The 11,953-nt window shown below is 49.5% G+C and overlaps 1 protein-coding gene across 2 annotated transcripts in view; it reads right to left on the bottom strand.

Moving 5' to 3' along the window:
* Nucleotides 1-11,953, bottom strand: part of WDFY4 (WDFY family member 4) — a 261,838-nt gene that overhangs the window by 187,670 nt on the left and 62,215 nt on the right. For both annotated transcript variants that reach the window (XM_024121405.1, XM_024121406.2), the window contains exons 13-18: nucleotides 9,039-9,253; nucleotides 7,749-7,843; nucleotides 6,574-6,799; nucleotides 6,085-6,161; nucleotides 4,807-5,028; nucleotides 3,760-3,938 (exon numbers count right to left, since the gene is read on the bottom strand). In XM_024121405.1, coding sequence (XP_023977173.1) covers nucleotides 3,760-3,938; nucleotides 4,807-5,028; nucleotides 6,085-6,161; nucleotides 6,574-6,799; nucleotides 7,749-7,843; nucleotides 9,039-9,253 — 1,014 coding nt within the window. The remainder of the gene's footprint in view (nucleotides 1-3,759; nucleotides 3,939-4,806; nucleotides 5,029-6,084; nucleotides 6,162-6,573; nucleotides 6,800-7,748; nucleotides 7,844-9,038; nucleotides 9,254-11,953) is intronic.

Here is an 11,953-nt window from a genome sequence, read left to right as displayed (position 1 = left end):
ATCCATTGCTGGTGGGAATGTAAAATGGTACAGTCACTATGGAAAAATATTTTGGCAGTTTCTTATAAAACTAAACATGCACTTACCATAGGACCCAGCAATTAAGACTCTTAGGCATTTAACCCAGAGAAATGAAGACTTAAGCTCACACAAAAACCTGTACATAAATGTACATAGCAGCTTTATTTGTAACATCCCAAAACTGGAAACACCTCAGATGTCCTTCAATGGGTGAATGGTTATGTATCCATATCTGAGTAGTATGGAATACTATTCAGCAATAAAAAAAGGGATGAACTACTGACACATACAACAACTAAGATAAATTTCCAGAGAATTATGCTGAATTAAAATCTAATCCTAATATCACATACTGTATGATTCCATAGATATAACAACATCTTTTAAATGACAACATTTTAGCTTACTGGTTGCCAAGTTTAGGGACAGGGATTGGGAGGGGGTGTGGGTGGGTGGTGGTGGTAGTTATAAAAATACAACAAAAGAGACCCTTGTGGTGATGGAAGTGTTCTGTATCTTGGTGGGAGCAGTGGATGCAAGAACATACAAATGTGATAAAATTGTATGGAACTAAATACACACACACACGAGTACAAGTAAAACTGGGGAAATCTGAATAAATTAGCAGATTGTATCAATGTCAATATCTTGGCTGTGATATTCTATAGTTTTGTAAGACATTACCATTGGAGTAAACTGGATGAAAGGTACACAAGATTTCTCTCTTTCTTACCACTAAATGTTAGCCTACAATTTTCTCAAAAATTTCGATAAAAGAAATAGTTAACAGATTATCAGAAATTCAAAAATAATAGTTTCATAGCCCATGTAGCTAAAACATTTTAAAATGATAGTGTTACCTAAGTAGTATATAAAATGTTCTATACAATAAAGTCACAACTATGTGATTAAAGCAATAAAAACTGAAAGAAACTATAAATAATGGTAAGGTAGAAGGAATGTAGGTAATCTTTCTTCTTTATTTTTCAGTTATTTCAAAATGTGTTTATATTATTTTTATAATGACTACAAAATTATACATGAATATGTATATAAATACATATTTTTTAAATGAGAGGTTATATAATTTCAGAAATATTCTTTTTATTCCTATCAATTAAATAAGATTTTCAAATAAAAACAAACCAAGTTTTTCCAAGCTGTCAAGCCTACCTAGAGTGAGGTCTACTGTGCTCTCTCTCCCCTTTCCCATCCTTGTAGGCAGAGACTTCTTCTCCCACCTGACAAAGGTGCCCCACCCCTCCAATCCACCTTGTCCCCTTATTCTCAGATTCCTACAGTGTATACTCACTGCACTATTCAGATTGATTTATAGACATAAGATGTCTCAGATTGCTCCCAAATCATTTTGCTCAATTCAAGCTGTTAACACACTCCCCACCTTTCACAGTTGAACTTGACTTCCCTTGGAAATAAAAGCAAAGGCTCTAACATTTGAGAACAGCTCTTTCACTAGGTTATCCCCAACCAAAGCCCATTTTGTTCTTGCCCAACTGTCACCTGCGTCTAAACACAGACCTTTATGTTTATCCCGATTAAATTTCACTTGCTGATTCTGACCGGACTGGTTGAAATCATCTTGGAAAGTCAACTCTGTCAGACTTGGCCCTTGGCCATTCTGCATGGCATATTTTGGCATATTCCCATAGCATCATACCACTTCCAACCTCCCTGCTGACTGAATCTGGTTTAGCTGGTCCCACGGGGTTGGATGCTCATCCATGTACCAATTCACTAAACTATACCATCAGCCAGTCCATGTTACTCCTTGTGGCTGTAAATTCAGTGCAATTCATCAAGTGTTTATTGCATGCTTTCTGTATGCCAGTCCTGTGCTAGGTGCAAGCAAGTTCCAAATATCAATAGGACAAGCCTCTTAGCCTCAAGGTACATGATCTATTTCACAGAACACAAACTATTCTATGAAACAAGACAGAATGCCAACATATTCTGTGAAAGAGGACCAAAACTAGTCCACTCTGTAACTATGCCTAAACAGATTAAAAACAAAGACACTGGGAAACCACAAATGTGACCACACTTTCCATCCTGGCTAACGTAAGTGACCACTGCTCCTTCTCCACCGACAGCTCAAGCCCTGCCCTATTCCTCCTACTTCCTGAAAAACTGTTCTGAACATACACAGACACCAAATTGCCTTTCTGACAGCACCCAAGTCAGAACAGACCGACCTCCACTTCTTCGAACCCTCCCAAAAAATCACCTAAAATGAGCCCAAATCCTATTAGCTCCTCCTAAGTCCTTATTACCCAATGGGGTAAGGAGTCTCTTGCTACAGCAAGCTTAATAAATGTAACTCTTGTTTTGTACTATATGTATGCTCCTGGAGGTATCTGGCTGGTAGGCATGGGCAATTCCTAACACCTAGTAGGTGTTCAATAAATATTTAATGAGGGAAGGAAGGGAGGGAGGGAAGGAATTGTTAATGATTTAAGAAAAAAGTTAACTTTATGTTTTGAAGGACCTTTGTCATGCTCCTGGTGAATCTTTCTGGTTACCACTGCTTTTTTTGATAAGACATTTACCAGAAGATAGCATCAAATTCATCTTCAGGTGTTCCACAGAATTTAGGTTGTTCTAACCTAATGATTCTCAACCTGGGCGATTTTGCCCTCCCCCACCAAGACATTTGGAAATGTCTAGAGACATTTTTGGTGGTCACAGCTGGGCAGAAGAAGATGCTATAGCATCTCTGGTGGGGGCACAGATGCTGCTAAATGTCCTTATATACACAGAATAGGACCCCACAGCAAAGAATGATCGGGCCTCAAATGTCAAACTATTGAAATGGGAAACCCTATTCATCTCAAGTTCTCCATTCTGGCTTAATATTGGAATCACTTGGGAAACTTTGAAAACAAATTACCCCACTCACAGACATTCTGCTGTATTTAATCTGGGGTATAGCCTATGCAAGAGAACTTTTTAAAGACTTCCCAAAAGATTTAAGAACGTAGCCTAGGTTGAGATGCTGTCTCTGGAACCTGGGTGAAAATCTGGCTGCACCTGCCCTCTGTGGTCTTCTGGGTCCTTCTGTCTCTGGCTTCTTCGGGGACCTCTGACAGTGGTCGCTGGAGCACACCTGCCAGGTCTTCATCTCCCAGCTTCCTCTCCCTTATGCCTTAGGACCTCAGGTGTCTCTAAATGACAGTGACGAGACGCTTCCTCCAGCTATGTGTTCACATTCTATTACCTTCTCTAAGCAGGAGACCATCCTCCCTTCATCAGTCCTGCTCTAAATCTGGCAAGACATGTTGGTGTCTTTGCAAGTCCTTGTGTCTTGCTGCTAAGTGTAGCATGCAGACTGGCTACATTAGATTCACCAAAGAGCCTCTTAAAAAAGTAGAACCTTGGGTCCTGCTCAGACCTCCCTGGGGAATTCACACCTTAAAATGTGAGAAGCCTTGTTTTGTTCACTCTGGAGATTTATATTCTCTTATGACTATTCTTATAATCATAACTGTCATGACCATTCTTATTTCCATGTTTTAGTTTCTGCCCTGGTTGTGTGACCATCATCTAAAGATGTTCTTTTTATGCCTGAGCTCAGCCAGGTGTTCTGGACAGCAAGGGGGTTTCATTAGATACCAATGCTGCTGCCAAAAGAAAGCAAACAACTGAACTGAGGCCACTCTAGGGTGGTGTGGCCGGGAGGCATGGCCATGGGGCAAGTACAGCTGGGGAAAACCATCTCACCTTGGCTGAGCCAATGACCTGTCCATCCAGATAGGTGGAAACAGTACAATTCCTTTTCATTTCCTTGGTGACAACCACAGCCAGGTGGTGCCACTGACCACAGGCCAGCAGCTGGCCACACCTGACCCGAAGCTGGCGTCCCGCAGAAGGCTCAGGGTCATCCTCGGGTTCCATGACATCTGGAAGAGAACACAAACACCAGACCTCGCCTGCAGTGTCAGAGAGCAGCAACCCAGCAGAAGGGGGCCTTGTGCCCATGGAGCCAGTGCCGAGTCCCCCGGCCATAGAATACTGACAACAGCAGCTGTCATTGCTGGAGCTCTTGCTTTGTGCCAGGCACTGAGGTAGGCATTATCGTGATTCCCATGTTACCATCCTGAGGCACAAAGAGGTTAGGTAACTTGCCTAAGGTTGCAGAGCCAGAGTTCAAGCCCAGGAGTCAGGCTGCAGGGTCTACCCCTCACTAGACTGCTGCCTCCACAGTGATGCACATAGGGTGGCGAATACGTGCGAGGGAAGGAGCCCAGGCAGCTGTGCTGTGTGTAAAGGATGCCAAGCCAAACCCTGGGCCTTCCAGTGTCAATGTCTCACTATGAAATGGGGCACACAAGAGCAGGCATGGGGGCTTCCCTGGTGGCGCAGTGGTTGAGAGTCCGCCTGCCAATGCAGGGGACGCGGGTTCGTGCCCCAGTCCGGGAGGATCCCACGTGCCGCGGAGCGGCTGGGCCCGTGAGCCATGGCCGCTGGGCCCGCGGGTCCGGAGCCTGTGCTCCGCAGCGGGAGAGGCCACAGCGGTGGGAGGCCCGCGAACCGCAAAAAAAAAAAAAAAAAAAAAAAGAACAGGCGTGGCCATAATACCCTGGCCTTGGCCATCTCAGGCCACTTCAGGCCATCGCAGGCAGGTGAGCTTGGAGAGCCGAGCTGAGCTCTTTGAGGCAGAGCCAGGACCAGCCACCTGTACAACTGAAGGAGGGCCGGTCCCCCTGGCTCTTGGGCCAAGAGCTGTTGACTCAGCCCCACCTCTCCCAAGGGTGGGTGAAACCTTACCCAGGGGCTGAAGCTCTTTCTCTTCCGTAGACACAACCAAGGAGAGGTCTTCGGGACAGAGGCTGACGGAGAAGCAGACGAAGGGCTGCTCGGTCCTGGCCAGGTGGCGTACCACGGTCAGGAAGCGCAGCGGGTGGCCCTCCGTGACTGAGCTGTGCCTGCTGATCAGGAACCAGCAGGAAAAGGTCAGGCCCCCTGGTGGAGGGAAGGACCTGGCAGCGCCTGGGGTCAGAACAGAAGCACGCGCCCTTAGGCTTTGTCCTGCTGCTGAAGCCTGTCTAAACTCACTGTGGCTCTGACTCAGCTCAGGGTTGGCCCTACTGTGTGCCAGCACTGTGCCCCACCTGACTCACACCTATTTTACAATGACCCCACGCAGAAGGATGCTCTTGTCTCCTTATTCATACTTGCAGCAATAAGTCACATTCCCTCCAGGACTTGAGACTAGATCCTCGAAGCCTCTCTCCAATGCTGGCCCACCTATTATTCCATGCTGTCTTGCCAAGGGAGTGGAGAGGTGGCACACCCCTGAGCTCCGTCATCATGTGGCCCATGCGTCAGCTGGTCTAAAGCCAGGCAATGTGCTACGTGGGGCAGAGGACCCCGGCCTAGCTTGGCTAAGCCTTGCCTGGGGAATATTCCACTCTAGGGAAACCCATGCCCTCCCACCTTGTAACAGGGTTGGCGGAACAGGCAGGGCCCACTGCCCTCACTGAATGGGCAGAATCAGGCTTGGAACCCTGCGCCGATGGGCCGTAAATGTAATGGCTCCTCAGCACCTACCCTCCCACAGAAACCCAGACCCTGGCTCTCCTAACAAGGGGTGCCTGGTTTTCAGCTGAGTGCAGCAATATACAAAGCATGCCAACGCCCAGTCGATCCCCACATGAGCCAAAGACTGGATAGCCATCAACACAGAACTCATATTCCTCTTTAGAGAGAGCCACAAGGTGGGGTGAGGTGTCCATTTCAGCCTCTGTGTCAATCACTGACAAAATGCATCAAAGCCAGGCTCAGCCACCAACTCACCCACCGAGCCCATCAGTGCTGACAGAGCCCCCGCTCTGTGCAGAGCCATGGGCTGGGCCCTTGGGATGCACAGTGAACAGGATATCCCTGCCCCAAGGCAGGCATGACTAATGGGACAAGCGGGACCGAGAGGAAGACTCACGCTTTCTGGAAATGTCAAGTGGAAATCTGAAATCAAGGCTCCCCAAGGACTTACTCCCAGGTCGGGGAGGGGACCTAAGCAAGCTAAACCCCCAGGGAAGCACCTACCTGTCCCAATCCCTCCAGAGACCGAGTATTCAGTGCTGGTTCCCATCACCGTAGACAGGGTAGGAATAAACAAACAGCTGGAACAGGAAAGTGTCTCAGATCACTGAACTGCAAGCCAACCTCTGGCGTGAGGTTTCCCCCTCTGTCCTTCTGCAGGGGCCTCCCTCCCTCCTAGACCATGAGGCCCCAAGGACAGAAAGCACCTGATGCTGGCACCATGACCCTAAGAAAGGAATCTGCTCTGGAGGCTAGAGGGGAGGGAAGTCCAGAATGCCGACACACCAGGGGAATGAGAGGGTCCTGGCCCAAGACAGCTGGGGACACTGCCTCTAAGAAGGCACTGAGAAGATAGGGTGTCCATGACCCAGACATTTTCCACAGCTGAGTGAGAAACGATGGGAACTACACTTTTGTAATCAATATTATAATTCACCCAAGGCACTGGGAAATTAATAAAGTGTATTTCAAGTATATGAAAGCCTGTCATACCCATAACCTTCCACAGACATGTCAAATTCCACGAAGGATGGAGCCAGGGCTGCCCTCTGAGGCTGCAGGTTGCGTGGGGAGGTCATGGAGATGAGGCTCAGTGCTGTCTGAAGGGCGGTGGTTGAGCCCTGGGATGGCCCTGAGGGCCTGAGGGCCTGTGTGACTGCTGAGCAAGGGCTGGTGTCCAGGGGACCCTCAGCAAGCACTGGTGCCACTGCCTGTGACCCTAGGGCAGCAAGCAGGAGAAGAGCTGTGTCTTTGCTCAAACCATTTCTTCCCCCCTTCTGACAACAGCCCCCATATTTCTGCCACAGTCCCAAAAGAGGGCTCTGCAGAGTCCCATGCCGTTCCTAACCCTGAGGGTGTCCTCCTGGGCCCTCCATTGGCCCTCCCACCCGGGCTCTCTGCTGATTTTGATAACACGGAACTGTTGCGACAACCTGCTCCTCCTAGAAACTTCTTCTCACTTTAATTCTATCGTGGCCCCCAGCCCTTCCCAATACAGGTTTTCTCTTGCTGTCACTGGCTTGCCCCATTGGCCGTCGCTCACTGCGGCTTTGTCTTGGTTCTCTGGCCTCCACACTCTCTTTCACAACAGACTGTCTCCTCGAAAGCTCTGACTCCCACCTCCGGCTGCCGGCTCAAGCCTGACTCTCCATCCTTGCTTTTCAATTGGGCCTCCTTGTCTCAATGTCCTATGCAGTCTTATATTCAGCATGTCCATGCCTTTCTTTTCTCCAAGCTGGTTCCCTGGACCAGCATCTTTCCAGGTATCAGGCCAATGCTTTGTCCTCCTGACCTCCTAACTCCCCCCTGAGCTGTGAGCTGTGCAGAAAGCTGACACTGTTCCTCTGCCCAGGGGCAGCTCTGGGTACTCCTGCACGCGCTGTGACATGAAGGTTTCCGTGCTCCAGGCCCAAAGGGGTCAAGTACACACTCATCATCACCATCCTGTATGGGGGTAGGGGTCTTCCTCCTTCCATATCTGGTCTGGTCTTTATCTGGGGACCACTGATCTGACCCTTCTGCTTTTTCCTCATTTGCTCCATTGAGCAGCAGGTAAAATCATTTTAAAATCTGTCTGCTTCCCATATGTCGTAAAGGATCCCTTACAAGAAATGCATATTCTCTTTTAAATCCCATTATCCTGCCCCTATTCCTTCCTCTGTCCTCACCTGGGCATCCAGAGTCCCCTCCATGTACGTGAGATGAACTGAGGACTTTCGCTGCAGCCGATGGAGGTGGAGCAATTCCAAAACCTAGAAACTGTCTGAATATCATAACAAACAAGAGAACCAAATGAAGACATTCCGTAGGCAGAAATTTTCTCCAGCTTCATCTGAGCACTGTCCTTGATCCCAGAGCTCGCTGGCTCCCCGTCCATGCCTTCCTCTCTCTGCCTGGAAACCCTTTCCTCAGGCCATACAGAAACAGGGCATCCCTGACTTGGCACTCAGACCAGAGAGCTGGTGAAGTTAAGTGCTTTAGACTTAACCAGTGAGGACCTTGAGAGGAAAAGGGTTTTGTTGGAAAATAACTTTGTCATACTTTGTTTTTAAGTTTCTAATGGAATTGACTAATCAGCTGAACTAAGCACGGTGGCCTGGTCTGACAGCCCCACAGCTAGAGGCGGAAAGAGGCTGGCCTGGCCCCTGGGTCCCATGCCTGCTGGCTGGAGGGGTTGCCTTCCGTCCCCCTGCACTTGGTCCTGTGTGTCAGCAGGGGTCCAGCTGGCCTGTGGCCCTGGGCACCACCCTCCCTACACCTACACTGTCTAGGGCAGGGTGGCCCGGCCACAAGTACTTAAGAGACCCTTGACCTCCCTCCTAGAGCCTTTCTTTCCTCTGCTTTTCTGTCTTCTGCGTCTGCCCCTCCTTGTGCATCTTCTCTCCCTTCTGTAGCTCTCCAGGAAACATGTGGCTTCATGGAGGGGCTGCAGTGGGAAGGCCCCACAGGACACAGTGGTGCTGCCTCTGTCCCCGTCCTTGTAGGGAGCCCAGTCGCAGCCCGTCACACCAGCTAAGCTCCCTGTGCTCTAGCCTCATGGCAGTCAGGCCCCTACAGCCTCCACCCCTCTCAGCAGGGCATCTTCACCTGGTCTGGTGAACTGCACAGGCCACAGGCCTCAGCCACTGCCACTCCCTTGAAGTCCCCCTCTTTATACCCAACCTGCCGACTTTGGTCCTCCCAGCTCCTCAGAGCTCCCACTCTGAACTGAGCATCCCACCCAGCGCTATTCTGTATTGTCTGCAGGAGCCTTTGCTTATTATCCCTCTCCCCGAGAACATCAGCTCCATGGGAGGGGCTACGTCGGCTCTGCGGGCTCCCACTGTTGCAGACCCAAGGCTCCTCCCTGGACTTGCAGTGTCCATCGCTGGGAAGGGGGAGGGGCCACTCTTACTGCCCACTGTGCACTCACATGGCTGCCAGGGGCTTGGCAGCATTTAACGTGCAGCACACGGTACCTTAACACGTCTGGTTCAATGGCTTGGGAAGCAAGCTTTTCAAAAATCCTGATGAGCCCCGAGTGCAAGGGGCTGCTGCCGGTGGTCAGAGCCTGGTGGCAGTAGGTCATGAGGGTCCTGAGCATCCCCGCCTCGCACATGACCTGACGGTTCTTCTCCGACTTCACCAGGGACTGGATGTGGCTGGCCACGGAGCACTGGATCTCCTTGGAAAGCTAAGAGTAACCAAAGCAAGCAGTGAGCCCTGGAGGTCGGCATGTTTCGTGGGCCACTTTGGTAAGCTCCCCACTAGGCCTTGAGTTGGTGGTGGGGCGAGGAGACTAGCCCTCACAGCCTGTTCTTACTGCACCCCGTCTGTCCTGGGCCTCTCAGGCGTGGCCTCCTCACAGGAGCTGCTGAACGGGTAGACAGCTTAAAACAGACTGCAAACTGGCAAGCAAGAGGCTGCATCAGCCTGAGACATGTGGTGCTTGACCCACACAATGTTTAAATCGTTTCTGAATTGCTAACATTTAAAAGCCTGGAGATTCCACGTAAAAGTCCAGACTTGGGGCCTCTCCCAAAAGGTGGAAGCTCTGGCCGCGCCGCTTTGCCATCCTGGGTCCGTGGAGAAGTGGGAGCCGGGCAGCGGCTACGCCCTCTAGCGGGTCCCACAGCTCACCCCACCCATGGGCGGCGCTCACTCAACAGTGCTGCGCCCCAGCCTAGAACGTGGGGCCCTCCTGTGGGTGCCAGCCTGCAGGAGGTGCCCCACCCAGGCTGCTGGCTGCGGCAGCTGCAGCCCCCTCCGTCTTCAAGTGCCAAACCACACCAGCTCATACAAGCCCCTGAAGTCACAGCTCCAGTGGGGAAGCCTTCCCTGCACCCTTCATCCTTTGTCCATCTCTCTGTGCTAAGCACATGCGGACACACAGACAGCTGGCCTCTATCTTCCTCCTACTAGATTTCAACTCACTTCACTATCTTTATGTCCTTGAAGCCCATAGGATAGAGTGCATAGAATCTGCTCAGTCGGTATTGAGCCAAATACAGTACATTGTTTTCACAATCTTCCTTTCTTCATAAAAGGGTAAACCCCTGGAATTCCCAGCCTCCATGGATATATAAATGGGGGGGGGGGTGTGGAATTTTCTTCATAAAAACTCTTAAGACTGTCCACATTTTCTTTTACTTTGTATAAGACTCTCTGAAATGACCAGGATACCAGTTAGATCTTAATGGAGTTTTCCTGCAGTGGAGGCTATGTGGGCTCCACGCACACCTCCTTCTCCAGGTTAGTGTACCCATCACAGCTGCCCCTCCTGTGGAGGTCAACCTCCCCTAAGTGGTAGCTGCCCTGCTATGTAACCCCCATATGTATGTTCATGCATGCATACGTGTGTACATGTACACATACATGCACGTACACACATACATTAAAGTGTGCACACATAAATACAAACACATATACATCGCCCCCAGACTACAGCCAATGAAGCCATGCCCTTCAGCCTCTGTGGTGCAATTCATTCTGAGAGCCCCGCCCTGTAGGCTCAGGCTGAAGCTAGACTTCAGCTGACAGCATGTCCTCACTCAGCTCCTTCCCCTGCACCACTGCGCTTCCCTCACCTCCCTTCTTCTGAGTCCCTCCCTCCACAAATCCCATGCACCTGTAGCCCTGCCTCGGGCTCCACTTTGGGGAACCCAAGCGGAGACCCTAGCCTGCTTTTCATATTGCACACATTTGCCCTAGTCTCTGGTTTCAAGAAAAGGGATCTATGGTGATGTAGATTATGTCTAGCTTAGTCTACCAACGTAAAGCCAGGAGTCACCATAAAGGCACTTACTCTGGGACTCCAGACCCAACACTCAGAATCACCTCGCTCTACCATCACCTACCTCCCTGTGCATGTAGTTATTCAAGGCCACCCTGCCCAGAGATGGTCAAGAGTATGTCTGTATCACTAAGGGATAGAAATTTGTAAGATGGCGTTCTTCTTCAGGCTGTGAACACAGTTTTGTAGCATATGTGTTTCAAGGATTACAATGTGTGGTGAAACATATTTACAGTGTTTGTCATCAGTTTCTAGATTTTTTTAAAAAGGAAGGGGTCACACACCTCACCCTCCCATCCTCCCATGCCTTCCAAAAGCATGACGCCTATAGCTCCTGCCTCAAACTAATGGCATTCAGTGAAATTCCCATCATTACAATATCTTCGGTAATATTTTCGACTTAAAACTTTAGACTGTTCAATTTTAGTTTAAAATATAAACTACATTAGAATGGTTTTCAGGGGGACTGCCCCCAGGTAGGATTTTGTCACTCTGTCAACATCACTGATGTCAAGGAGAGATCTCATCACTCAAAGAAGATGGTCCCTGCAATGGACTCTTTGTGTTCCCCCCGACCAAATTCATACGTTGAAACCTAACCCCCAGTGTGGTGGTATTTGGAGGTGGGGCCTTTGAGAGATGCTTAAGTCTTGAGGGTAGAGCCATCATGAATGGGATTAGTGGCCTTAGGAAAGAGACCCCAGAGAGTTCCCTCCTCCCTTGCATCATGTGAGGACACAGCAAGAAGAGTGCCATGAGTGTGGAAGCGAGTCCTCACCAAACACCGAATCTGCCAGCACCATGGTCTTGGACTTGTCAGTCTCCAGAACTGTGAGAAATAAATTTCTGTTATTTGTAAGCCACCTGGTCTATGGTATTTTGTTATAGTGGCCCGAATGGATGAAGACAATCCCCTTCCCTGTCACTGTGGTATCTGCACAGCCAGCCTGAGATGCTAGAGGCACATGTATAACCCAACAGGGACCAGAAACAGAAGAAAGAAGTGCCAGATCTAATTTGCACTAAACAGTTCCATGTCTTTTACTTTAAGACGCTCTTCCATGTAGAAATCTCCCCAACCTCTTGACTCCCTTCCCCAAA

Source organism: Physeter macrocephalus, chromosome 20, assembly GCF_002837175.3.
Source record: "Physeter macrocephalus isolate SW-GA chromosome 20, ASM283717v5, whole genome shotgun sequence".
In the NCBI taxonomy this organism is placed as follows: Eukaryota; Metazoa; Chordata; class Mammalia; order Artiodactyla; family Physeteridae; genus Physeter; species Physeter macrocephalus.
The sequence above is the reverse complement of the archived record's forward strand: the minus strand, read 5'-3'. Positions and strand labels throughout refer to the sequence as shown.